Source organism: Camelus bactrianus, chromosome X, assembly GCF_048773025.1.
Source record: "Camelus bactrianus isolate YW-2024 breed Bactrian camel chromosome X, ASM4877302v1, whole genome shotgun sequence".
NCBI classification, from domain to species: Eukaryota; Metazoa; Chordata; class Mammalia; order Artiodactyla; family Camelidae; genus Camelus; species Camelus bactrianus.
This window is the reverse complement of record NC_133575.1, coordinates 625,812-652,119: the sequence shown is the minus strand read 5'-3', so window position 1 is coordinate 652,119 and position 26,308 is coordinate 625,812. Positions and strand designations below refer to the sequence as shown.

General features: G+C 48.4%; 1 protein-coding gene across 2 annotated transcripts; it reads left to right on the top strand.

Moving 5' to 3' along the window:
• Nucleotides 1-1,237: 1,237 nt before the first annotated feature.
• On the top strand, nucleotides 1,238-26,308 carry CRLF2 (cytokine receptor like factor 2). 2 transcript variants are annotated; one of them, XM_045505286.2, is made up of 10 exons: nucleotides 1,238-1,534; nucleotides 8,424-8,526; nucleotides 10,053-10,213; nucleotides 11,628-11,761; nucleotides 13,344-13,506; nucleotides 14,492-14,597; nucleotides 17,356-17,440; nucleotides 19,901-20,029; nucleotides 21,037-21,115; nucleotides 21,351-26,308. In XM_045505286.2, the coding sequence occupies exons 1-9, from the start codon at nucleotides 1,450-1,452 to the stop codon at nucleotides 21,082-21,084; spliced, it is 1,014 nt and encodes a 337-aa protein (XP_045361242.1). In that variant the 5' UTR covers nucleotides 1,238-1,449; the 3' UTR covers nucleotides 21,085-21,115; nucleotides 21,351-26,308. The 2 variants fall into 2 exon arrangements, with proteins under 2 accessions (XP_045361242.1, XP_010966564.2); XM_010968262.3 differs by lacking the exons at nucleotides 21,037-21,115; nucleotides 21,351-26,308 and having other exon boundaries at nucleotides 1,244-1,534; nucleotides 19,901-20,889.

Here is a 26,308-nt window from a genome sequence, read left to right as displayed (position 1 = left end):
TCTGCGTCTGTGTGTCTGTTTCTATGTCACCGTCATCTGTCTGTATACGTCTACAGCTACCTATCTGCTTACCTATCTACCACCTGTCTGACGTCAGTGTACACATGTATAGGTACGTATCTCTCAATCTATCACACTAGGGTGTCCACGTCCCAACCGCCCCGTGGTAGACAGAATAATGTCCCCAAAGATGTCCACGTCCTAATCCCTGGAAACTACAAGTGTGTTACCTTCCAGGACAAAAGGGCTTCTGCAGATGTGCTTACGGACCTGGAGGTGGGGAGATTACTGTGAATTATCCAGGTGGCCACAGGGCCCTTATTTGTAGGAGGGAGGCGGAAGTTTCCAAGTCAGAGAAGCAGAGGTTGGTGTGATGTGGGACCATGAGCTACGGAATGTGGACACATCTAGAAGCTGGAAAGGCAAGAAGATAGATTGTCCCCTGGAGCCTGCAGGAGGAGCCAGCCCCGCGCACACCTGGATCCTACCCCAGAGAGAGCAGTGTTGGACATCTGACCTCCAGAAGGATGCTCACGGTGGAAGCATCTCCGTTCTGGGGCCGGGAGGACCCACATCTCAGCTTGCACTGAAATAATCGATTTGAAGTCAATCAGCTCGCTCTCAGCTTCTGGGAAATGTGGTTTTGAAACTCTAAAGTGGAACAGTTCGGGTTTGCTCTGGCCGTCTCCCGTTTGCTCTCAGATTCCGTTAGTGGGCATGTGTGGAAGTGCTCTGTAGTTTTGACATGATTTGATGCGTATAATTATCGCAGTGGGTGTTATTTTTCAGGAGAGTCGCCCACTCCCGGGAGCACATTAGGAGGCAGACATGGGGGACTTCCGTTGGCCACTAATACTCAACCCAGGATTCGTGCTTTGGGACAAAGCTCGCCTACAAATCTCCCTGGTAATGTCTGGGACATAACGAGTCTCCACTGGGATTCTGCAGGTTCCCAAACTGTGTCCCTTAGGGATACCATGCTCCGCTCTGCTTGGCTTGAGGCTAGCAGGAGGGGGACCAGATCTCCTCGCCTCTGGGTGACCGCCCCACCTTGGATGTCCAGGTGACCTCAGCAAGATGACGGCTGCAGGAACCCCCCCCAGACCTCACTCTCCACACAAGTTTCTCAGGACCCATCAAAGGGCAAGGATCCCGGACTTAGAAACATGCATATCTGATCAAGTTTCAGGTGAGGCTTGCCTGGCGAGGCTGCGAAAAGTAACTGGCGGGGCTGCGAAAAGTAACTGGCGGGGCTGCGAAAGTGATCATGTTTTTTTTTTTTTTTGACAAGAGTCATCTTTTAAAATAAAGCATGACTGTTTCCTGTAGTCATTTCCCTAGTTTCTATTCCGCCTTTTAAAAGCGGGGTGACCTTCGCACATTAGTCATGAACCGAAGTCCCCCCCGAGGTGCCGACCTTCTGCTCTCTGCCTCCTCCTTCCTCCCAGCATGAGGCGTGTCTTTCTGGCCTGGGCTGGCTCAGCCGTCTTCCTGCTGGGACACTGGGTGGCTTCAGGGGAACCGGAGCCGACGGGTAAGTCACGCTGGCACCGGTGGCCACTGTCTGTGTGAAATGTCCATCTTTTTAATACCTTGCTTTTTTCTCTTTTTTCTTTTCCCTTTCTTTCTTTCTTTCTTTCTTTCTTTCTTTCTTTCTTTCTTTCTTTTTTTTTTTTTGGGTGCCTTTTGCAACTGTTCTGCTTGCTCTGGGTCTCTGCAAACCTCAGTTTGCCTGATGCAAAGGGCGCGTTCTTCATTGAATTCATGATGAGGCACGAATGGGAAAAAACTTTAAAAGAGCCCTTGTCTGTCGAATTGAGAATCTTGGCGGCTTCATCGCTGTGTCTGCCTCCAAAAAATGTGGAAGGCTTTTGTTTAAATGAAAATTTAGTTTCTCGAGATGAGATCATGTCACCAGGGTGCCTCTGAGAAAGATGAGGGCTTCCCTTCCATGGGCTGTGGGACTGTCTGTCCGGCTGGCTCTGCCTTCTGAGAATGATAATTAGCATCTCCTTTCTCTGTCCTCAGAGCCTGGTTCCTGGGGCTTTTCCAGAAAATTGTTGGCAGGCTGCATGATCATGTTACAAGCTTTGTCAAAAGGCACCAGTGGGATGAGGCAGCCGGGAGGGACCCCATCCCCGCGGGGATGGTGGGGCGGCCTTGCACAAATCAGGCAGCTCTGATTTGACTTTCCAGCTCCAGGGCAGCCCAGATGGGAGCTGGTGATGGCATGTCTGTGCTGTTTAGCTTCTGAGCTGCCCCCACGCATCACCCCATACTTGACATTCCTAGTCTGAGCCCACCTCTTGCCTACCTGGCTTGAAAGGGTCCCCAGAGACCCTCTGTGCTGCAGACTTGGCGTTGCAAACTGGGATTTCCAGCAGACGCAGAGAGGAAGGTGAGGGACCCTGCATGCGGGGTGTCCCCTGGGGTGTCCCCCTCGTAATTCCCAAGCTGTGTGCAATGCCCTTTGGTCTGATTCCATGTGGTCAAATCCAGCAGCAGAGGGAGGAGGGATTCATCTGTGCTGGGGGTCCCCGTGGCCGCGGACTCAAGGAGGTGCCCTGAGATCTGTTTCTCCCTCCTGACGCCTAACCCCCCCTCAATGCAGAGTTTTAATGAGGAAAGTGCAGCATAGACCAGTTCTGGATTCTGAGCCACTCGAAGCACATCGTGGGCTGAAGTGGGTGTGAGGGGCTGTACGTGGATGGAAGGAGGGTCCCACCCAAGCAGGTTCTCATCCTCACTCAGAACCTTCCTAGGAACGTCTCAGAAAATGCACAGCCTGCTTTCTTCGCGAAGGGCCTTTGTGGTTTGCGAGCTCTCCTGTCACCCGCGGTCACTACAGGTGTGGAAGCCTGTGAGGTGTTAGTGGGAACTGCGGTCCCGCCAGGCACAGGCTTAGGAAAGTGTCCCCCTCCCCACCCGAGGTCCCCGAGATGGGCAGGGACCAGTTCCACCCAGTCGAGCCATTTCTAACCAACACATGGAGACTTCCTGGCTCCACTGGGCTTCCAGATCATCTGTCCGTCCGAGGTCACCGTGTGTTTCCGGCGGGGCGTGATGCCGGTACGTGTTTGCCCAAAATGCCCCCATGAATCCATGTGAACTGGTGCAGAAATAAGGAGGGGCTGGAAAGAGCGGGAGTGTGTACGTGTGTTTGAGCGAGCGAGTGAGCAGACAGGGGCTCATTAAAAGTTCAGGGGTGAATCGGGGGGGAGGGAGCCTGTACCCCTGCCTGCCACACAGACCAAGGAGCCGTCAGTCTTCAGTCAGCCCACAGACCCTTCGCTGACCAGCGGCCGTGGGGGCTGGAAATCCTGCTTATGGCATGGGAGGCACGGAGACCAGGGCGGCAGGCAGACCAGAAGTGGGGTCAGGGCAGAATCGGGGAAACCGGGACAATCGAGGATGAAGACAGATGGATGGGAGATGAGAGCTTGAAGCTGTAGAAAGGGGGTGGGAGGGACACACCATGCAGTTCCTGACGCCCTGTAATAACCCGGAGCCCAGATGTTTACCCCAAGTGCACAGGGATTCAGGCCTGGCGACCCTGGACTTCACCTCGCCTGTCGTGTTGCTGACGTGTGATGCACCTTGCGGAGGCCCCAGGGGGCAAGTGTACCCCCTGCACACGGAGGGGCCCCGAGCACACCCAGCCCCCCACTGACACCAGCAAGATGTAGGTAGCCCTGCCCCAGGAGGGTACATGCCCAGGAGCCTTGTCCAGATACTCTCGTGTGTCGGGCGCCCTCCTGTTTAAGGCTGAATGGTGTCTCCCAAGAGGACATATTTAAGGCCTGACTCTGGGAACCTCAGAATGGGACCGTATTTGGAAACAAGGTCTCTGCAGACGTGATGAAGTGAAGGATCTGAGAGGAGGTCTTCCTGGAGGAGGTGGCCCTGTAGCCAAGGACAGTGTCCTTAGAAGAGACAGAGGAGGAGAGGCACAGAAAACAAGGAAGGAAGGAAGGAAGGAGTTTAACCAGAGGGGACTATTCTGAGCTCTGGGAACCTGGATTTGCAGCCCGTGGGGTCAGTGGCCGTGAGCTCGGGGCCGAGAGCCCCCAGAAGCCGGGCAAGGGGCGGGGGTCACATCCCGAGAGCTCAGGGCAGCAGTCGCTGGGCAGGGTCCCTCTTCCTGCGTCCCCGCCCACCCCGATGTCCCCGCACCCCATTTCACTGGGGACCCCCCCCGTATGTGGGGATCTTACGTCAGCGGTTCCCCAGCCCCTGCCTCTCCTTCGGGGCAGATAAAGAACCCGATGCGAAGGCTTTCCAATGTGATTGGCACCGCAGGCCCTACGTCGGTGTCACTGCCGAAACCACTTAGCCTGCCTTATCTCGGGCGGAGGGGAAGCGACCCCAGGCGTGCACGTGAAATGATCGAACGTGGGCACCCCCGATTTCCCCCCTGAGCTGCTTTGCCCTTACTCGCCCCCCTCCCCCACCGCTCTGGAAATTTCCACGAGTGCTCGGGCACAGAGTCCCTCAGGATGCCCGCGTTCCTGAGAACGCATTCTCATGGTTCATCCACCACCTTTTCTGTAAAGTTTCTAAAAAACCGGGAAGCGGGTTCTAAACTGTGAAGGGAATGCTCGGTATTTAAAGGACGCAACTGCTCACTGGAGGCCCACGGTCTGCACAGCTGTTCATCTCCGGATTGCCCGCAGCTTTGGTGGTTTTCTGAGGAAAAGTGAAAAAAAAAAAAAAAAAAAAAAGAAAAGAAAAGGGCACGTGTGTGTGTGTGTGTGTGTGTGTGTGTGTGTGTGTGTGACAGAACCAAGGCAGCTTGTCGAATGCACCACGCGGTTTCACATCCATCTGGATCCGGGAGAGACAGCGGCGTTGACGACAGTGACCTCGTTTGCAAGACCCTCCCCCATGGAGGGGTCCCTGCTCATCAGGGTTAGAGAAGGTCCCCGTCAGAAGTGAGGAGAAGCCACGGAGGCGAAGCTACACAAGAAAGGAGGAAGGCGGGATGGGTGTTTGGGTAACAGCTCTACTGGGATATAATTTGCGTACCACTCACCCATTTAAAGCTCACAATTCAATGTGTTTTTTTCATTGAAGTTTAGTTGATGTATAATATTATATGTTACAGGTGTACAATACAGTGATTCATCATTTTTAATGGTGATGCTCCATTTATAGTTACTATAAAATATTGACTATAGTCCTCTTTGTAGCACATTTTACCATAATTTATAATTTCACAGTTCAGTGGTTTTTAGTCTATTCACAGATCTGTGCAACCAGCACCACAGTCAATTTTAGGATGTCCTCATCCCCTCAAACAGAGACCCCCATCCCCATGAGCTGTCACTTCCCCTCCCCATCTCCCAGTCCCTTGGCACTATGAACCCACTTTCTGTCTGTGTATTTGCCTGTTCTGGGCGTTTCCTGTAAATGGAATCACACCCTGTGTGCCCTTCTGTATCGGCTTCTGTCATGGAGCATCCTGTGTTCAAGGTCCATCCACATTGTAGCCTGTGTCAGAGCTTCACTCCTTTTCCTGGGTGAGTAATATTCCCCAGGGTGCATGGACCCCATTCTCTTTATCCAAGAGATAATTTTTAGAATTTTGCTCGGATGTCCCCAGATCAGAATGCCTGCATGATCAGAAATCAAAACAAGACAGTGAAATCCATTTCAATAATTTCTTAACACACACCCATCTCCAAGTCCAGATCATGAACAACAGCTTTACTTTGAGACGTCTCACAAAATTATGTGTTTAAATACAAATTTTTTTATAAAGCAAAATAACATTGCTTCTTTTTTTTTTAAATTATGATAAAACACACAGCCCATAAAACTTGCCATCTTAATCATTTCTAAGGGTCCATTTCAGTGGCATTAAGTCCATTCACATTGTTGTGCCACTGTCCCCACCATCATCTCCAGAACTTGCCCATCTTCCCAAACTGAGACTGTGTCCCCATGAAACGCTGACTCCCCAGCCCCTCCCCAGGCCCCGGACCCACCATCGTACTGCCTGTCGTGGAATCTGACGATGCCAGGAACTTTGTGTGAGTGGAATCCTGCAGGATTTGTCTCTATGAGTTGGTTCTGTTCTTGACGGCACAGGTGTTCCCCACCGTGCTCCTGGGGTGGGTGTGGCGGTCTCCATGAAGGTGGGGTTTTTAATACGAGTGCAGTATTGATGGAGTGTGGAAGTCAGTACTCAGAGACCCCCCTCCCTCCCTCTGTCCATCTCTCTCTCTGTCTCTCTCTCGGTAGGACACCTTTTGTCACCAAGGCTGTCCCAGTACACTTTCCAATTTATGCCTTTGCCTCCCCAAATTTCCAAATAAGCTCATAATAGTCAGTAAAATGAATGCGTGCTTTCTAAGTGCCAACAGGTTTTCTGGTGGCCCCGAGTTGTTTCCGTTCAGGAGCTGACATGCAGAGCTGGGGATGGTGAGCTCATGAGAGCCAGACGGCTTCTTCCAGTGGAAATGGCCCCACGAGGAATGTTCATCACCGACGGCCGGTGGAGGCGGGGTGGGGCGAGTGATTCCTGGACAGGTGGGGGTGTCTCTCATGTTGGTGGTGGAAATTTAAACAAAACCAAAATCTCTCGCCAACGTAGAATTCTTCCCTCCAATGTAGAGATGAGAGAAAACCGATTTTGTTACTGGATAAGCATGGAACCAGAATGCGTTATAATTCACACGCCATTCATGAAGGGATGGCCAAGACAGATGTCCTTTTATAGAGCTAGGTGGACACCATCCCCTACACGCACCTTCTCAAGGTTAATGCTAAGTAGCCCTCGGATGGGAGGACCCCCCAACACCATTTATCATGCATAATTCTTCTTAAACTCGCCTTCCAACAGGAGTGACCACCTGGGCCAGCTAATTGGCTTTATCCAATGGAAACATTAATGTCTCCTGTCTTCACGACAGGAAGCACTTTTATAGCATGGAGCCAGACACTTACCTGCTCGCAGGAAGTGGAGATGGGGCACAGTGTCCCTTGATATACTCAGTTCAAAGAGTTGGTTCCCTTGAGAAAGTGATTTCTAGGTCCCAACTCTTGCAAAAGCGAATTAACTTTTAAAAGGATCTATGTATATTTCAAATGGGTGGGAAGCAAAAATGTACACGTTTTCTTTTTTAAATATTTTATTATTTTAAACTGAGATAGAGTTGATTTATAATATATTTAGTTTCACGTATACAGCATAGTGACTTACAAATTTTTTTTTTTAGAGATTATACTCTGTGTATAGCTATTATTCAATATTGGCTCTATTTTCCTGTGCTGCACAATATGTCCTTGTAGCTTATTTATTTTATACCTAATAGTTTGTTCCTCTTAATCCCCTCCCCCAATCTTGCCCCTCTCCCTTCCCTGTCCCCACTGGTTACCACTGGCTTGTTCTCTGCATCTGTGAGTCTGCTTCATTTTTGTTATATTCACTAGTTTGTTGTATTTTTTAGATTCCACATATAAGTGATACCATATGGTATTTGTCTTTCACTGTCTGACTTACTTCACTTAGCATGATCATCTCCAGGTCCATCCACGTTGCAGCAAATGGCATTAATTCATTCTTTTTCACGGCTGAGTAGTATTCCTTTGTATAAATATACCACATTTTCTTTATCCAGTCATCTGTGGATGGACGTTTAGGTTGATTCCACATCTTGGCTGTTGTAAATAGTGCTGCTATGAACATTGGGGCTGCATGTGTCTATTCCAGTTAGAGTTCCCTCCAGATACATGCCTAGGAGTGGGATTGCTGGATTGTATGGTAGTTCTATTTTCAGTTTTTGGAGGAACCTCCATACTGTCTTCCCCAGTGGCTGCACCACCTTCCATTCCCACCAGTGGTGCATGAGGGCTCCCTTTTCTCCACGGCCTCGTGAGCACTTGTTGCTTGTGGTCTTTTGGGTGATGGCCATTCTGACAGGGGTGAAGCCTAAGTTACTTTAGAAGCAAATGCTGAAGGACCTCCTTCTCTTGAGCTTCTTCTCATTGTCTTGTGTGGTGTTCTGAGTAAGACCATGAGTTTGGTGGGTGGGGGACAGTGTCCAACGCCTCTCCATCTGTCCACAGAACATGGCACCACTGGACAACACACAGCTGGCACTCACTGTCTACTCCTCACATGAATGGCTGCTCATGGCTTCTCACCTCTTGCAAATGTGAGAAGAAAGTCAGCTATTAAAAAAAAAAAAGAAAGAAAAAAAAAAAGAAGAGAAAGAAAGAAAGTCAGCTGTAATCTTGCAGCTGACTGCTGTCTCTCCAAGTGATTGAGTTTTCTGACTGACCATTACAATCTTGGTTGTCTCCGTCCCTTTGAAGAACTCTATCATTCTCACAACGTGGGTGCTGACATCATTTTCACAAATTTCAATTTCTTTCCAGCATTGCCTCAAAATCTCTGCTCTTTGTCTCTTGCCACCCAGGAGAACCACTACAGCTTCATATCATCAACTTTAATTTTGAGACCGTGCAGGTTACATGGAATGCGAGTGAGCACCCTGGGACGAATCTGACCTTCTTCTACAAGTACGTGCCCCCAGGAAGGGAAAAACCACCCCTTTTGCTAAAATAGCTCCCCTTGGAAGACGTCAACAATTGGGAGGGCCAAAAGGTGAAAGTGTGAAGAATCTGAATGTGCAGGTGTGGATGTGTGTGTCCTGTTTATCCCTTAGCCCTACCACAACCACAACCACAGCTGCCAATCCTTCTAACCGAGTGATGAGTGACTCACACTCGAAACCACCTAGATTCTTCAGAACATTCACACATGGCTTTGTTCCCTCAGTGCCATCTGCAATGTCTCAGCCCCTACCTTTTACTGGAGAGATGCCACCTGTTACCCAGCCCTGGCTGAGACTTTTCCCACCTGGTGACCAGGGGCTGCCTTCCAAAATGTGTCTCCCTTTTATGGGAGACAGATTTGCCTTGCCTGACACATTCGCTGATAGGAGTATACCTGTGGGAGGAAGGGTTTTTCAAGTGAATTTAGTCCCAATTCTGCAAAGAGGAGGTGTTTGATGTGGGGTTGAGTCTTGGCCATTTGATAGTGCATGAGATAAATGGGAAAGTGTACAGAAAAGGGAAATTTTAAGACAAATTTATTTGGAAATTAAGACTCACAGGAAAAAAAAAAAACTGCTGGATGATACAGGTGGCCCCACAGATAAGTCCCTTGAGCTTTCTGAGCATCAGTTCCTTCAATTATGAAGGAGCTAATTCTTGATTTCATCACTGCTTGGGTCTGACGTGTGAAGGATGGAGCATACTGTGGTCTCAGGCTGGGTACTGTGTTTCTTCTTAATATTTCACAGAAGCCTCAGAGAGATGCCCAATCTTGGCATCTTCCTATTACAAGCACTTCCTCAAATAAAGGAATTGGTTACTCTGCTGGTCAGTTAGTCTCCTGGAGGCAGCCAAAACAAAGTACCACAAACTGGGCAGGTTAGAACAACAAAAATTCATCTTCTCCTAGTCCCGAAGACCAGATGTCTGAGATCAAGGTGTGGGCAGGGCTGAGCTCACCTGAGGCTCCAGGGGAGGGTCCTTCCTGCTTCTTCCAGGTTCTGGGAGCTCCAGGTGTCCCTGGGCTGGTGGTCACACCCTTCCCATCTTAGCCTTCATCTTCACATGACCATGTTTCCTCTATGTCTCTGTGTATCCTTTCCTGTCTCTTAGAAGGATGTCTTCATTGAATTAAGGACCCACTCTAATCCAGGATGATGTTTGCTCAAGATCCTTCTCTTAATTACATATGTACAAATCTTATTTCCAAATATGGTCCCATTCTCAGATTCTGGGGATGCATTTGGGGGGGGGCACAATTCAACCCCCTATGGGAGCCATTCAAGGGGTTTAAATATTTGAGGGAGGGGATACTTCCCTGTTTTGACAGGTCTTGCTGTAGTTGTAAGCAGAGGGGGATCATTGAAATGACCAACAAGGGTACCCAAACAGAGTCTGAGGCTGAGACGTGGAACAAAGGGATGGCCCTTAAGGTGTTATTTTTAGGGATGCTACACGGCTGAATGGTTCTGTTTTTTTTTAAATCACAGATTAAGGAGCAATGAGATGTACAGACAATGTTCCAACTATATTTTTCAACAAGGTTATACCAGCGGGTGCCTCCTTCTAGGAAACGATGAAGTTCTACATTTTTCCATCCGGAATGGAACATACTCCCTTCTCACCAACAGTCTATGGACCAGCACTTACCGTACGTGCTTAAGTGCCTTTCGAGGGTCACCTTGGATTGGGAGATGTGTCCATCTTGGGTTGGGAGACACGGAGCAAACGTAGTAAAAGTCTTGCTCCAAATATTCATCTTTCAGTCTAGATTTCTATAATGTAGTAGTTCTTTTCTTTCTTTATCTTTCCTTTTCTTTTTTTTTTTTTTGAGTGATAGGATGTCACACGTCCATTTCAGAATCCAATATGAAAGCCATGAACCCTCTACTGATAAAATCATAGACATTGAAGAAATTACCTAGGGCTGCCATAAACATTCACCAGGAACTGAGTACCTTATTGTCTCCCAGTTCTGAAAACCAGAAGTCCAAAATCAAGGAATGTGCAGGGTTGGTGCCTTCTGGAGGTTCTGAGGGAATTTCTGCTCCAAGCATCTCTCTCGGTTCCTGGGAGGTGATGGTAATCCTTGGTCCTCCTTGGGTTCTAATCTCTGCCTCTGTCTCCACGTGGCTTCTCCTCTGTGTCTGTCTTTCTTCTTCTGACCCTTCTAAAGACTTGTTATTGGATGTAGAGCCAGCCTCCTCCAGGACAGTCTCATTTTATCTTGATTGCATCTGTAAAGACCCTATTTCCAAATAAAATCCCATTCGCAGTGGTGAGAGATTAGGACTGGAAGATAGTTTGTTGGAGGGCACTGCGCAACCCACACCTGTCCATTTTCTAAAGGACTGGCTGAGCAGGAAGCAGTCTCTTGCAATGTCTTCTGTGGTCCCTCTTGGTTTTAGTTTGCTGGGGCTGCTGTAACAAAGGGCCACAAAGTGGGTTGCATAAAACAACCGGAACTCAAATTCCCCTATCGTTTAGAAGGCTGGACGTCTGAAATCAAGATGTCGGTAGGGCTGGCTCCTTCTGAAGACTCTGTGGGAGACTGTTCCATCCTCCATCCCAGCTTCTGGAGGCTGTGGGCTGTCCTTGGCTTGTAGGTGCATCACCTCCACCTCTGTCCCCATCACCAGGTGGACAATGAGGACACCAGTCATATGGGATTTGGGTTCGTGCTGCTCCAGTACAACCTCATCGTACCTTAAACAGTTACATCTGTCAAGATTCTGTTTCCAAGTATGGTCACACTCTGAGGTCCTAGGGGCCAGGACTTCAACGTAACTTTTTCTGCTGGGGACGTGATCCATCCCATATCAGATACACGGAAGTTTCTCAGGGAGCTCCTTCCATGAGACACCTCCAGGTCCTTGGAGTCCTGGTTAAAACTTCCACTGTAAATGCAATAAGGACAATGAGACCCCGGATCTCATGGGTACTAGAGGAAGGATTGAAACAGGCAGAGGAAAGCGAATCCAAGCCAACTTACCACTGTACGTTTAGAGATGTGCAACACTGATCTTTGCAGAAGCGGTGGTCATTATGCTGTTTCTCCTTCTTAGTGAAACCCAGGTCCCCAAGAGACCTGAGCTTCCAGTGGCACCAGGAAGCAGTGACGGTGGTGTGTCCTGACCTGCTGTACAAAGATCTCCTCTATGAAATCCAGTATAAGAGCACCTTTGACACCGAGTGGCAGGTGAGGGTGGGCGTCTCCTTGGCACCGTCTCAGGCCAAACATGAGTAAGTGGGGCTCGGGGCAGTGACACGAGGAGAGCTGGCCATGAGCTAATGACAAAGCCAGAAGAGGACATTTCAGTTCCAATTTCTCTCTGTCACATTTGCTCTCCTGCACCTCCAAACCCATCGCACCCGACTGAATTTCCCAGGAGACCATCTCCAAGACAGCTGAGGGCAGTGCACCTTAGGGAGTAGGATGGTTCAGGGCAAAATGTACCTGTTCTGGCCACGGGAACGCATATGGGTGAGTGATTTGCGTATTGTTTGGAGTGGAGACTTCATAATGGATCCAAGGAGGAGGAAGAAAAGAGACAGAAGAATTCTGGTAAAACAAGTGCCCGAAAGGAGGATGATCAGGGACAAGCCGGGGTGAGGCGTTCCCAGTGTGATGCACCCTAAGATTTGGAAACTGTGGCAGTGAGATACTGAAATAAGGGTAAAAAAATGCGGGTAAGATACCATCGTGAGGCACTCGTATGTAACAAAAGCAGGAGGGGAGGGGACGGATCAGAAAAGAGAAAACCGTGCACATGGCTCGACCCAGAAGAATAGAATCTGGTCAACAAAAAAAACCAGAGAAATTAAAACAGAGGCATTCTGGAGTTGGCCTAAACAGCAAAACCTAAAATACGATAATTGTTTAATTTTGCTGAGCGTCAGCGAATGTTAAGACCTTATTCCCAGACCTGGTTCTGACCGATTGATTCTCTTTGTAGAAATCGATCCTAAGGAACTAATTTGAAATGTGGAAGAGGTTGTAGGCACAAAGGCGTCTATGGAAGCCTTACCTAAAATAAATGCAGAGCCTTGGGGACCACTTACATGCCACACAGCAAGAGGCTAGTCAAAGAAATGATGTGATGTTCATAACAAAATGCTTAAGGGCCATCAAAATGTGTTTCAGAAAATAATTAGTCATAAGAAGCAATGTGTGCATTAAATACTGTATTCCATGAATGCACCGCAGATGAAAGGAATGATATCAATTTGTTAATAATGATAATATTTTGGAATTAAAATAAAGAAGGGTTTTAAGTGTCTTATTTGGCTTTTGTGTGTGTGTGTGTGTGTGTGTGTGTGTGTGTGTGTGTATTTTCCAAAATCTCAAAAGTAAGCATGCATTACTTTTATATTCATTAAAAAAATCATTAATATTCTATAATACCTATGAATGACTATAATCTTTAAAATCTGTGAATCACTCTTATACACCTGTAACAATATAATACTGCACAGCAACTCTACTTCAATTAAAAATTAACGTTTTTTTTTAAAGGAAGAACTTACTAACTCTTTGAAAGCATCTGTAATTGTATTTGTTATAAAGGATTTTTTTGTTTGTTTGTTTTTTGGAGGGACATGTAGAGGTGTTGCTGCCTCAATTTTTGTTGTTGTTTCAAAGATAAAGATCCAGGCAGACAGAGGAAGTGAGACAAAAGTGTGAAATCCTGCAGGGAGGAATCCTGTGTGAGTCCCTGGTGTGAAGATAAAAAAATGTCTTGGGTCAAGTTGTGGATCATCATGTCTGTTTCTTCCTCCAGTCCAAGGAGGCAATGACCTGCAATGTTACCATTGACAATTTGGATGCTGAAAAGTGTTATTTCATCCGGGCCAGAATAAAGACACTGGAGTCCAGCTACGGCTCTGACACGTACCCAAGTGACTGGTCAGCAGTGGTTCACCAGCAGAGGGGTCAGCTAAGAGGTAATGCTCGTTCTGCAGCACGGCTGCACAATAAAGGTTCAGAGCCCCACCTTGGAGGGAGGGTGGAATGGGGCACCGGGAAACGTGGGTGACCCCCAGTCCTTCCCCACAGGTCAGTGGGGAAGTGATTCAGCTGATTCCTCTGGTTTCTTTCATCATTGGACTAATTTCCTCTTTTATTTCTATTACAGCAAGAATAATGAGTGTTAGTTATGAATGTTGTTACATGGACATAGGTATACATGCACAGACAGATCTATAGATAAACAGATGATAGATAGATAGATGATAGTTATTGATAAATAGCTGATAGATAGATGGACAGATGAAGATTGATGGTGATAGATGAAAGATACAGATAGATGATAGGTAAGTGACAGAGATGGATGGATAGACATGGATGGATGATAGGTGGTGATAGAGAAGACGAATGGATGGATGATAAGTCATAGGGTGACAGATAGATAGACAGATACATAGATGGATGGATGGATGGATAATAGGTGATAGATAGATAGATAGATAGATAGATAGATAGATAGATAGATAGATATTTGTATGTATGTATGTATGTATGTATGGTTGGATGGATGGATGTATGGATGGATGGATAGAATGAATAGATAGATAGGTAGATAAATAGATTAGATGAATGAATGGATGGATGGATGGATAGAATGAATAGATAGATAGATAGATAGATAGATAGATAGACAGACAGACAGCCAAAAGCAAGCCCCGATACCCTCCAACGTCTCTGACAGTCCACATACCCTGGGGCAGTGAGTTTACTCTACACTCCCTCCTGCCTGATGTTTGCCTGCCTGAAGACACCATGTGTCTTTCCAGGATATTTCACACCAAAATCAAGATGTGTCAACCCTAACATTTATAAAGGGAAAAAAGAAAACTGCAGGGGTGGGGGGTTAGATGGTGATGTGGTTACCGGTTGAACACTTATAGCACTCATTCTGTTTTCCTTTAGATTCATGCCAGGAAAACAAGCTTTTCCCCAGTTTCGTTTTAATTGCTGGCTTGGTCACACTCCTGATGGTGTCCCTTCTCCTCCTGTCTATATGGAAACTACAGAGGTAAGAACGACCCCACCGGGAATCCTCAGACACGTGGGTAGAGGACTTTGATTCCAATATGCCCATGAAATGTGAAAAAAAATGGTCTGATGTGGCTGTTTAACCAAATATCAGTTTCCCTGCCACGCACCCTTTGCCAATGGTATATGACAAGAAAATTGAGAGGAAAATAATGCCAAAGGTGCAGAGATACCTTCAGAATTTATTGAGAAATATTTTCATGGATTCAGTAGAATGTATGAATTTTTTTTTCCTAGAACCACATTCCCTTGCCTCAAAGACACACCCTATTGAGCTGGGCCCTCCTGTCATGTTAGAATGACAGGTGCTTAAAACACCTTTACATTTTTACTGAGATGTATTAAATTAGACAATTTGGTGGCTAATGTGAGAAAACTTGGACAAGAAAATCTTGTGTGGTTTGTAAATCCAGTTACACATATAGCAAAACAATATCCTTAGAGACCATGGACAGCTGTTCAAAAATACGGTATTAAATAGTTCACTTCACCAGCCTTCTGCGTGATAATTTAACAGCCGCTGTTTCCTGTTTGCTGTTTATCTAAACTCCCTCACACCCAGGCGTTTGGCTCTTGGCGACGTTTGAAGGGACGGATGCCCAGGGTTGTGGGTGCCGTCTTGGTCTCTTACGACGAGGTTTCCATGGCAAAAGCTGGAAAGATGGACCACCAGTCTGGGGCGCTCAGGCTGGGTCTGAGCTAGGCTGACATAGACAACTTCAAGGATGTCCCATTGCAGTTGGACACAGCATGGGGTTACTTCCCACATTTTTGCAAACCGTTCACTATTTCTTCAGTCTAAAATCTTCTCTCTTTGATCAGCTCAAACAGATGCCACCAGTGTGGCTCTCTGCTAGGGAGCCAATGAGGCAGTCAGGTATCGGTGTTGACAGGTGACGTGTTTGGTGTTTTTGATACAAAGTTGAAATCACCCCCGAGGAAAACTGAGGGGTATGCTTCTTGGGGAAAAAAAAGCAAAAATGAACACTTGTCCTGGCTTCAAAGAAGTGCATGTTCATGATGAATGGTGAAATCAACTGAATTATTTCCTTGAGGCTGAGATAACAAAGAACCAAAATCTGAGGATCTCAAACAATAGACACTTACTTTCTCCCAGTCCTGGAGGCTGGAAATCTGAGGTCAAGGTGTGAGCAGGGCCGGTGTCTCCTGAGCCCTCTCTCCTTGATGTGTAGATGGCCGTCTCCTCCTTGTGTCCTCACGTGGGTGTCCCTCTGTGTGTGTCTGGGTCCTCATCTCCTCTTCTTATAAGGACACCAATCACATTGAGTTAGAATCTATCAGATGAGAAACTCTTAGGTTCTTTCCCTGGGGGCCTGTGAATTAAACTGAACAAAGACAGACAAACAGAAGAAAAAGCATATGTTTCTTTACTGACGTAACATTTTTATGTGTACGGGGGATTCACACAAAGGAAGGGAACACCTAACAAGACAGTTAATCCCAGGGGCTTCTGTACCATTTTAACAAATTGTGCAGAAGTCCCTAGACAAAGGAAGAAGGATTTGGGACCTTCAGGCAGGTAAACTGTGGGAAAGTGACTGAGAAATGTGTGGAGGAAACCCCGGGCAGATAAATGTGGTCAATGTGGACTCATCAGTGACATGCCTCATTCTCCCTTTCCTGGTGCAGGATTGGGGGCACCTTTACAAAGGGGATTTTATTTCACTCTTTTCTTAAAGAGGGAAATTGAGGCTCTGGTTTTAGGCAGATGGGGGAAAGGCTAGAGCTTGTTCTGTGTCTGCTGTTTCTCAAGTATCTTCACTTCCAAATAATCATTATCCCCTAGCGGCGTATTTTGGGGTGGTGTGTCCTGATTGCCTCCACACTCCCCCCTAGGACCTCATTTCAGCTTAATTACCTCCTGAAAGGCCCAACCTCGAGATACACTCAGTTTGAGGGGCTAGGGTTCAACCTATGAGTTTTGATGGCGGGTTGAGGGGGTGGAAATGACACAATTTAGTCTATAACATCAACAGAAATAGTGATTTCTATGTAGCAGGAATCAGTTCTGTGCAGAAACAGGCCGTGTGCCCCCTAACCCCAGCCTCCTGACGGGGGCTTCATGTGGATGCTGGGAGCAGGGCGTTGCCACAAAACCCGCCTCTGTGCCTCGAAAGACAAATTGAGACTCGGAGACACAGCTTTGGGAGAATCCAAAAAGAAAGGCTTTCTCTCTTTGCCCAGCAAAAGGGAAATCACAGCAGACTTACGTGACTGTGGATCCACCTTCGGGTTGGAGTCTTGGGGTTTTTTATAGAAAAGCTGGATGGAACAGAAAAGGTGGTAATAATCCGGGTGTTTTACAGGGCGCTGCTACATTCTTCACCTCCGTAAATCTGGGCTGCGCCCTGGGAGGGTCTGTCCATTCCTCTGAGATTATCAGCCTGCTAACCACCTTCCTGGAGCACAGCCTTTGGGTTCAAGCTCTTCTCAGTAAAGAATGACTCAGCAAAAGGACTTAGCACCAGGGAAGGCGGTTTCTTAGTTTGCTTCCGACTCCTTCAAGGGTGACTGGGAGGTGGGGAGGTGGGAAGGGGGCTCACATGTTTTGAAACTGGGGACACAGTCCCACCAGGGTGCTGAGTCTCAGGTCAAAAGCTGCCGCCATCCTGGGCCCCTTGTGGAGGTCTGTCCCCGTGGACCCTTGTGGGGGGTCCGCCCACAGCCCTGCACAGGGGCACCAGCCTGCCTGACCCGACTGCCCGTGTCCGTTTCAGAATTAAGAAGGTGGTCATGCCCAGCGTGCCGGACCCCAAATTCACCTTCTCCGGGCTCTTTGAGTCTCATCAGGGCAACTTCCAGGTAAGTGTCGTCTCCTTGGGCACCATAAACAGGCTTGCTTTGTCCTGCCCCGATTTCTCTCCGATGCACCATTTAAAAAACTCACTTTACCCCTGTTGCCTCTTTAGATGCCTGTGAATCTTTTCTTTTCTTTTTTTAAATCGAAGTGTGGTTGATTTATAGTACTGCGTTAGTTTCAGGCCTGCAGCAAAGTGATTCCGTTACATATATATTCTTTCTCGTTTCTTTTCCATTGTAGGTTACGACAAGGTATCGAATATACTTCCCAGGGCTGTAAAGTAGGTCCTTGCTGTTCATTTTATGTATAGTAATTTGTATCTGTTAGTCCCAAACTCATAATTTTTACCTCCCCCGTATCTTTCCCCTTTGGTAACCACTCGTTTATTTCCCACGTCTGTGAGTCTGTTTCTGTTTTGCAAACAAATTCATTTGTGTTACTTTTTCAGATTCCACTTATGAGGGATACCATGTGTCATTTGTCTCTGTCTGATCCCTGAGCCTTTTCTGACCTGAAAGCACGGTCGTCTTCTCTTCTGGTCAGAGAGACTACATCCAAGGGTCTCACCTGGTGGCTTCTCTTTAAATCAGCCCCTGAGATCAGTGCGCCCCCCCCCACCCCCTTCATGGGATTTTCCAGCCTAATCGACTTCTGATCTTATCCGGAAGTTGTGTTCTTAATCTGTTCCCTCTGCAGGGCTGAAAACAGACCCTACACTTCCGCTTTCAAACGTTTGTGGTCGCTGTTTCATTCATGTGATGAATGCTTAAGGAGGGCTGGGGAGGAGTTAGGGAGAGGGGCCAGCCCCCATCCCAGGAGGTCAACAGATGGTGCAGACCCCAGGCGTCCATGTTGCAGGACAGTGAGATCAAAGTTATGCCAGCTCCCTGGGGTGGTCACAAACTGGGTGGCTCAAAACATCACAGATTTGTCCTCCCTAGTCCTGGAGACCAGACATCTGAGGTCAAGGTGTTCCAGGGCCGGGCTCCCTCTGGAGGCTCCAGGGGAGGGTCCCTTCTGCCTCTTCCAGCTTCTGGGGGCTCCAGGCGTCCATCTCTGGGCTGGTGGTCACCTCCCTCCCGTCTCTGCCTCCGTCTCCACGTGGCGTCTCCTCTGTGTCTGTGTCTCTCCTCTTCTGTCTCTTCTAAGGTCACTGTCAGTGGATGTAGGGCCACCTCCTCCAGGAAAACCTGCTCTCCAGATTCTTAACTAATTACGCCCCAAAGATCTTATTTCTGAATAAAGGTACATTCACAGGTTCTGGTAAGGGTTAGCACTTGGACATTTTGGAAAGGGGGTTATGCCATTCAACCTCCTACAGGAACAAAGTGAATTTTAAAATGACTTGGATGTAGGGGAGGGGGAAAAACAATGGAAAAAAAAAAGTTCCTCTACCCTCTTATGTCCTGTCTCTGAGACCTGCAAATTAAATGGACACCAAGATTAAAAAGAGAAAAGGTTTCTTTTGTATGTGCATGGGGAAGGGCTTCCAGGAAAGAAGGGAGACTCCAAAGGAGTAATTAGCCCTGGGGGCTGATGGGCCCTTTGAACAAATTGTGACAGAGCATGGAGAACAGACTAGGTGAAGGAAAAGGTGTTTAGGGCTTGGGGGTGGCAGGTAAGATGTGAACAGGTGACCAGGAAAGGCATGACAAATTAGGGTTGTTTAGTAACATTTTATGATTTAAGTTCTCTCAGGTGATAAGAGTTGTCTCTGGAACTGGCAGGGAGACGGTGACCCTTTACAAGTATATATTTCCTTTCCAAAAGGGACATTTATCCCCTGCTTTTAGGCAGATCAAGGGAAGGCAGAGAACTTTCCCCACATCTATTGATTCTCAGTTGCTTTCAGCTCAAAATAAGCCTTGTACCCAGGCGGCACATTCCGGAGAGGCACCCCTGTCCCCTCCAAGAGAGAGGGGGTGGAGTAGCAGTAGAGTTTAGGGCAGGAGAAGCTGAAGCTTTTCAATACTTGGGGCTACAAGAAAGACATGGGGGATGCTGAGCAAGGGAAGGGGAGTGCCATTGGGGAGGGAGGACTTTTGGAAGAGAGCCCCGTTAGCACCCCTCCCGCCCCACTGCAGATGTGGTCCTGGCCACCATCAGGAATCCCCAGGGCACTTTTGTTTAAAATGCAATCTCCGTGGTCCCCTTGGAACTGCTAAGTGACAACTCCCCTTCTAACAAGTCACCCCCATCTCAGAGAACACACCTGCTGGGGGGTGGAGCACACCCCTGGCACGTGAGGAGTGACCGCACGCCAGTGCTCTGCGGCTGATGACAAAAGGCAGGTCTGAAATGACGGACATCGTGACAAGATGCCAAACATGAGAGCTTTTCTGTTGCAGGCTGAGCGGCGTCCCGTGGAGGACGGCTAGGATGTTGGCCAGGGGACACCGGTGGGGATCACCGAGGGGAAGGGCTTGCTGCTGGGTGTGATTCCCGGTGTTTCATCCCTGCAGGAGTGGATCAGGGACACACAGAACGTGGCCCACTTGAACAAGGTGGAAGACGGGGAGCAGGAGTGCATCCTAGAAGAAGCTGTGGTGGTCCAGCCCGCCAAGACAGAGGCCGCGATGCCCAAGACAACGGTGATCAACCCCGTATTCTCGCCGATGGGGGAGGAAGAGGCTGCTGGGGACGTGGGCCAGCTCCCCTGTCAGCACCCCCAGGGCGGCGAGGTGGTGTCTCTTGGGGGTTTTACTTTTGTGATGAGTGACAACGCATACATGATGTTCTGAGGGGGTGCAAACTCAAAACTCACCATCAGAATATACTTTGATGTGATAAGACCTGGGAGAACATCTCGGGGACTCAAAACCACTGTGAAGGGGACTCCCCAAAACCAAGGGTGCTAGTGTCTGGGGACACCCAACAGCCCAACCGCCCAAGCAATGCACCATGTGTCAGATTTCATACCCTCATGTTGGTATTCAAGGGCTTGAAGACGGCTTCTCTGTAGGCAGAAATCAGCCGGACTGGGACTTGCTGTCAGCTCACAACTAGTCCTGCTTGTTGGGTTCATGCAAATTGTAAGAGAGGACATCCAGGTGGGCTGCGACCACCTTCCTTCATACACGCCCACCCTCCTGCCCTTTGGCTATTTCCACTCATGAGTGGTTCCTGGATCTTTTGTTACGAGACACACATTCCCAGCAGGTGAGGTGCACCACCCCCACACTCCCAGAGGGAAGGAATCCTAACTCCAACCAGACCGCCAGCTCTCGCTTCAAAAGGGAAAAGACTCTTTTTTGCAACCACTGAGGCATTTTGTTGAGCAGACTCCATGGTAATTCCCAAGTCCACACTTAGGCCATCATTCTGCATCTAGGAGATATTTGAATGTACAAACTGCTTGGACCCCTGAAGCATCCCAACCCACCCCACCCCCACCTCCCACTGAGTGTGCATTATTATTATTTTTTGTATTGAAATAAAAAGAAAAAGAACATGTTGGCATGAGACTGTTGGGAGGCGTAGGCAGGTTGTTGGTGATCACGTAGATAGTGGAGAATGTTCATTTCATCCCTCCAGGCTGCTTGTACAGGATGTTTCTAGATTTCTAGATTAGTAAGGTCTTGTTTTTTTTTTTTTTCAGGCTAACACTGAGTTTATCTCGTCGCTCTCTGCAGGACGCAGTAAATAAGTTTGATCAGATACACTTGGAGTCTGTGTAGGTGCGTGTGTAGTGAGGATGTGTGTGTGGTGTGTGTGGTGGTGGTGGGGATGCGTGTGTGCTGGGATGTGTGTGTGGTGGTGGGATGTGTGTGTGGTGGTGGGATGTGTGTGTGGTGGTGGGATGTGTGTGTGCTGGGATGTGTGTGTGGTGGGGATAATGTGTGTGGTGGTGGGGTGTGTGTTTGTGTGGTGCTGGGGGTCTATAATTTACAAAAATCTCTTCCCACCCCCCAGAAAACCCCTGCACAAAGGTAGAAGAGAAACAATACACTTTCATTAGTGAATGAACACCAAGCCAGAACACATCGCACACCGCAGGCCACCTGTGAAGAGGTTGTAAACACAGAAATGCTCTCACCCTTTTCCAGAGCTCAGCAGCGCCTACTTCCCACCTTCTCAAGATGCCCTTGCTAATTGCCTTCTATCTGTAGGATGTAGGTTTTGCAACTTGGGGGTCAGGTTTCCAGCTGGACCCAGGCCCCCCTTTACCCAGGAAGCTGGAAGATGGGACTTTATCTTCCTTCACCATCACTTCCAGGTCCAGGAGGGAACGATCCTGGGGCAGAGTTGGCAGTGGGGGAGCAGGGACCGCAGAAATCACAACTCCTTGAGGCAGATTGCTGGGTGGGCTGCACGACTGGACCCAGGACCTTATTTCTGGGCTGTGAGAGGCTTTTAGAGCATCGTATTTCAGGAAAGTGGCTTTGGCCTGGACGCACTGCATCCCACGGCAACGAATAATTCAGACAGAAAGTGACTGAGCCCTCAGTATAAATGCATTTTTGCCATCGTGGTGAGAACCCTTGTGAGCAGCCTGAGTTGCTGGCCTGTGACACCTGTTTGGTTCTGGAACAGCCACCTGTGAGATGAGGGACAGGGAGCCTGGACCACCCCCGCCCCCGGCCCCCACGTGGGATGGCCTTCAAGACTTCATCACTTCTTTAAAATTTTTTTTTTTTCCTTTTGAGGGGAAAGTAGTTAGGTTTATTTACTTCTTCACTTAATGGAGGTGCTGGGGACTGAATCAGGACCTCGTGCAGGCGAAGCACGTGCTCTACCCCTGAGCTACACCCTCCCCCAGATGCCAGCATTTCTTGAGCCTTTCTGCGAACGTCTCCCTGTGTCCCACCGCTTCTGTGCACAGTTCTTTTGCGGATACATGAAGGCGTTTGTTTACGAGACTGAGGCTCGCTGCCTGAGCCCGGCCCTGGAGCGGGGTGTGGTGCTGGTGTGGGTGGACCCGCAGGGTGAGGTCTGCTGTGCGGGAAAGCTTGTGGTTGACAAGGCAGGAGGCGAAGCTGGGCTTTGGTCGGCAGGACAAAGGTTTAAGCCAAGGACTATGGTGACACACGGGAGATGGGGAAGCCAGTAGGTCTCGGTGCTGCTTCCCCGGGGCACCCCTTCATCATATCCCCCTGACCTTCCCCCCCACCTCACCAAGTGACAAAGGAACTTTGGTCCAGTTCTGCCCCATGCATGGGCGTGCACTGCCCTGGGGATGGCCGGCTGGACGGCAAATTCTGTGGTCTCAGTGCCGTGCGCTGAGCGGCTGGGGAGATGAGACAGGAGGTTGTCTAGAAAGGTGTGGACGGAACTAAACGGCACAACTTAAAAGTCGAGAGTTATGTTTTATTCGGCGGCCTTCCTGAGGAATCGAGCCCAGGACACAGCCTCTCAAATCACTCTAAGAGGCTGTTCCAAAGTGGGAAGGGAGAAGCCAGGATGTATAGGAGTTTTTGCAACAAAGGCCAGGTAGTGGGAACATCAGAAGATGACTGTTAATGCAAGAAAGCCAGACATCTCACGGTAAGGGATTTGGCGCTTTTCCGTGCACGGGAAGGTGCAAAGGTCTGGGCTCACTGAAATCACTCCTTTGATGTGCACCCAGCTCTCCGGGGCCAGGGTCCTGTTCGTCCACATCTGAGCTCCCTCAGGGGGCCCCACCGGGGGCGGCTGCAGAGGCCCGGCTGCCTGCTTTTCTGCACCCTGAGTCCCGCCCACTCACTGTGGGCAAAGGTGGTGGCAGCTGATGCCTTGATGGCCGCAGCATCCCTTGTGCACTGATATGGCTGCAGCATTTTTCATTCACAAAGGTGATGAGAGAACTTCTGGGGTGAACTTCTCTCACCCTGTGTGTGCACATGCCACAACTCACTGAACGTGTGTGCATTTCATGGTATGCCAATTTTATTTCAGAAGAAAAATAGAAATAAATGTAAAACTCCAGTTAATGCTAAAAAAAGACATCACAAGTCACTTTATAGCTTCGTTTGGCATTCATAGCTTAATTTGATACATCTATATTGTCCTAACATTTTCGTAAGAAGCTTTGAAAGTAAATGGAAAGAGAAACGTTATGTTTTAAACAGAGATTTATGCTTATCGTCTTTAAATGCAACTAAATGGTCTGCATGTTTAGATTTTTTTAAATTATAAAAGTCTTTTTGTTCTTCCTGGTTAAATACAAGCTTTATTAGCAATGCTTTTTTTCATTCTTAAATTTACTTTTCTATCCCTCTCTGTTTTTTTAATTATAAGTGCAGTCAGTTACAATGTGTCAATTTCTGGTGCACAGCACAGTGTCCCAGTCATGCATACACACACATATATTCATTTTCATTTTCTCTACCTTTCCCTTTCATTAATGTATTTTCTCTTTGTCTTTTACTTGTATATTATTTTGTTATTTGGTTAGGTAAATGAAATCAACAGCTCGTACATTTAGATATACCTTGCACGATGAAAAACAAAATAAAACAAAACAAACAAACAAACAAAAAAACAGAGCGGGACAGTAGTTAAATCAGCAAAACTAGATTTACTCCAGGACCATGGCAGTAGCCAAAAGGGACGTCAGTGCAGAACCAAGCTTAATTCTGAATACAGTGTGGGTTTTATAAGAAGCAGGTCGGGGTGGGTGGATGGAAAATTAAGAAACAGCAGGAGTGGGGAGGGGTCTGGCCAAACCGACCAGGACATCACGTGTTTTGGAACGAGGAACCTGATCAGATATGCAGTGATCAGACATGGAAGGTGGGGATTCTGGTTAAACCCACTGAGGCTATTTCTGGCTAAAACTGCACACTGCAGAGAGGAACACAGAAGCCCAAAATTCAGGTCGAGCTGCAAAAGAGCTCAGGGTAGCCTGACAGAGGTGGGTCCAGGAGACAAACTGTTCAGTGCTAACCCCGTCTTTGTCAATGTCCCATCTGAGTGTCCTGGGGCTGCAGTAACAAATTACCCACAATTAGTGGCTTCTAACAAACAAAGGAGGCTTCAGAAGCCGGAGGGCCTCAGGAAGCAACTCCCCCAGGAGCCTTTGGGTCTATGAAGGAGTCGAAGTCTGGTTTTCAGGACCCCAGTTTGTGGGTGTTTCTTACGGCCAGCTGACACTCCGGCACTCACTTTGAAGGACACAGGTGACCCCGTTTGGGGAAAGGCGGTGTGTCTTGCTGTTCCAGACCACACTGAGGACCTGCTTTTGGGGGCTGAACATTCATTCTTTCAGCGTCACGACCCCGTGGGAATCGGGCATTTCCCCCAGGAAGACCTGTCAGTCTCAGCCGTGCTCTGCAGGGGACCCTGTGTCCTGCCTCTCAGTGGGTTCCGATTTGAGAGGACCTGGGCCCCTTCTGGCCAGCAGCTGTCGTGAGGTGGGGACGGGGGCGCTGAGCCTGGTTTCATCCAGGTCAGGTTCCAGGGCTGGGACCCACATTAAGCTGCAGGATTTCTGCTTCTTAAAGATGCCCTGGTCCTTCCCAGGGTGAGCTCTGCGGCCGGGGGTCTTGGGCAGGGGCAGCCCACCAGCAGATCAGTCTCCCTGTTGTCACTGAGTGCCAGAGCCAGGCCAGAGGCTCCTGGGGGGGTCTCCCTCCCCTCCTTCAATACCGATCTCCCCTCTTGAGACCGCCTTCCTTCTGACGCAGGGTTTACAAACCACCGCACCCAGCGTTGAGGGTGGGTCATCAATGCCAAGGACACAAGTCAGGAACAGCTCCCTTCCCCAACACACACACATCCCCCGGCTCAGCTCCCAGGAAATTCTATTCGTGCTTTGACCCCTCGGGGGGTGGAGGGGGGTGTCCCGGGTGATAAGTCACGCACGTATCTCATGAAGGGCAGAAAGTTCTCGGCGGATGTTGCACAGAAAGGCGGTGAGTCACAGATGGTATCTCCCCTTTATCTGGGTGCACGTTACCCTCGCCTGCCCCGTCTCCCCTCAGCACGGTTATCGCTCATGATCAACGTTGGAAATGACTGTCGCCGGCTTAGCTGCAAACCCCCCTGAAAACCCAGGCTGAACACTGATAGGTGCCCGGCTGTCCTGAGCCACTGGAAAGGCAGGTGGAACTTTCACAAGTTCCTGGGGGGAAGGCCGCAGGGGAGATGTCCCGTCTCTGCACAGGACAGGACAGCAGCTCTGAGCGTGGCCCGACCTTTGGAGAAAGTGACTCAGCAGCTCGGTGTGTTCTGTGCTGTGCTGTGCTGTGTGACTTCAGGCAGCGTAGGGACGTCTCTGTGCCCCGTCCCCTGTCTATTCTGAAAACCTGCAGCCCCTTGCCGGGTGTCTGTATAAATGAAACAGAAGGGAGGTCCACAGGCACAGGACTGTCTCATGGGGTAGATGGGAGCATGGGTTGGCAAAATATTTTAAACTGAGTGGAGTCAGACCCACATTCAGCCTGGCCACCAGCTGTCTCCAAGTCCTGTGGGCGGAAGTCACCGCCTGGGTATCGTTTGTCTATAGAATTCCCAGGGGGAAAATCTAGTTTCAGATGAACAGACTTCAGGCTTATAAAATAAAGTATTTCTCTACGTCCTGGGGAGGGTGTGGAGTTAATAATAAATCCAACTGACTGATGTTTTGAAGAACCAGTCCATTGCATGGAACCATTCAACAGAACACATATACTTCTGGGCATTGTTACTCGTTCTGTCTATTATGTGTGTATATATATATATATATATATAAAATCTTTTTAAATTTGAAGTCTAGTCAGTTAGCAATGTTGCATCCATTTCTGGTGCACAGCATTATGTTTCAGTCATACATATACATACATATATTCCTTTTCAGGTTCTTTTTCATTATAGGTTATTACAAGGCATTGAATATAGTTCCCTATGCTATTCAGTAGGTCCTTGTTGGTTATATGTTTTATATATATTAGTTAGTATCTGTAAATCCTGAA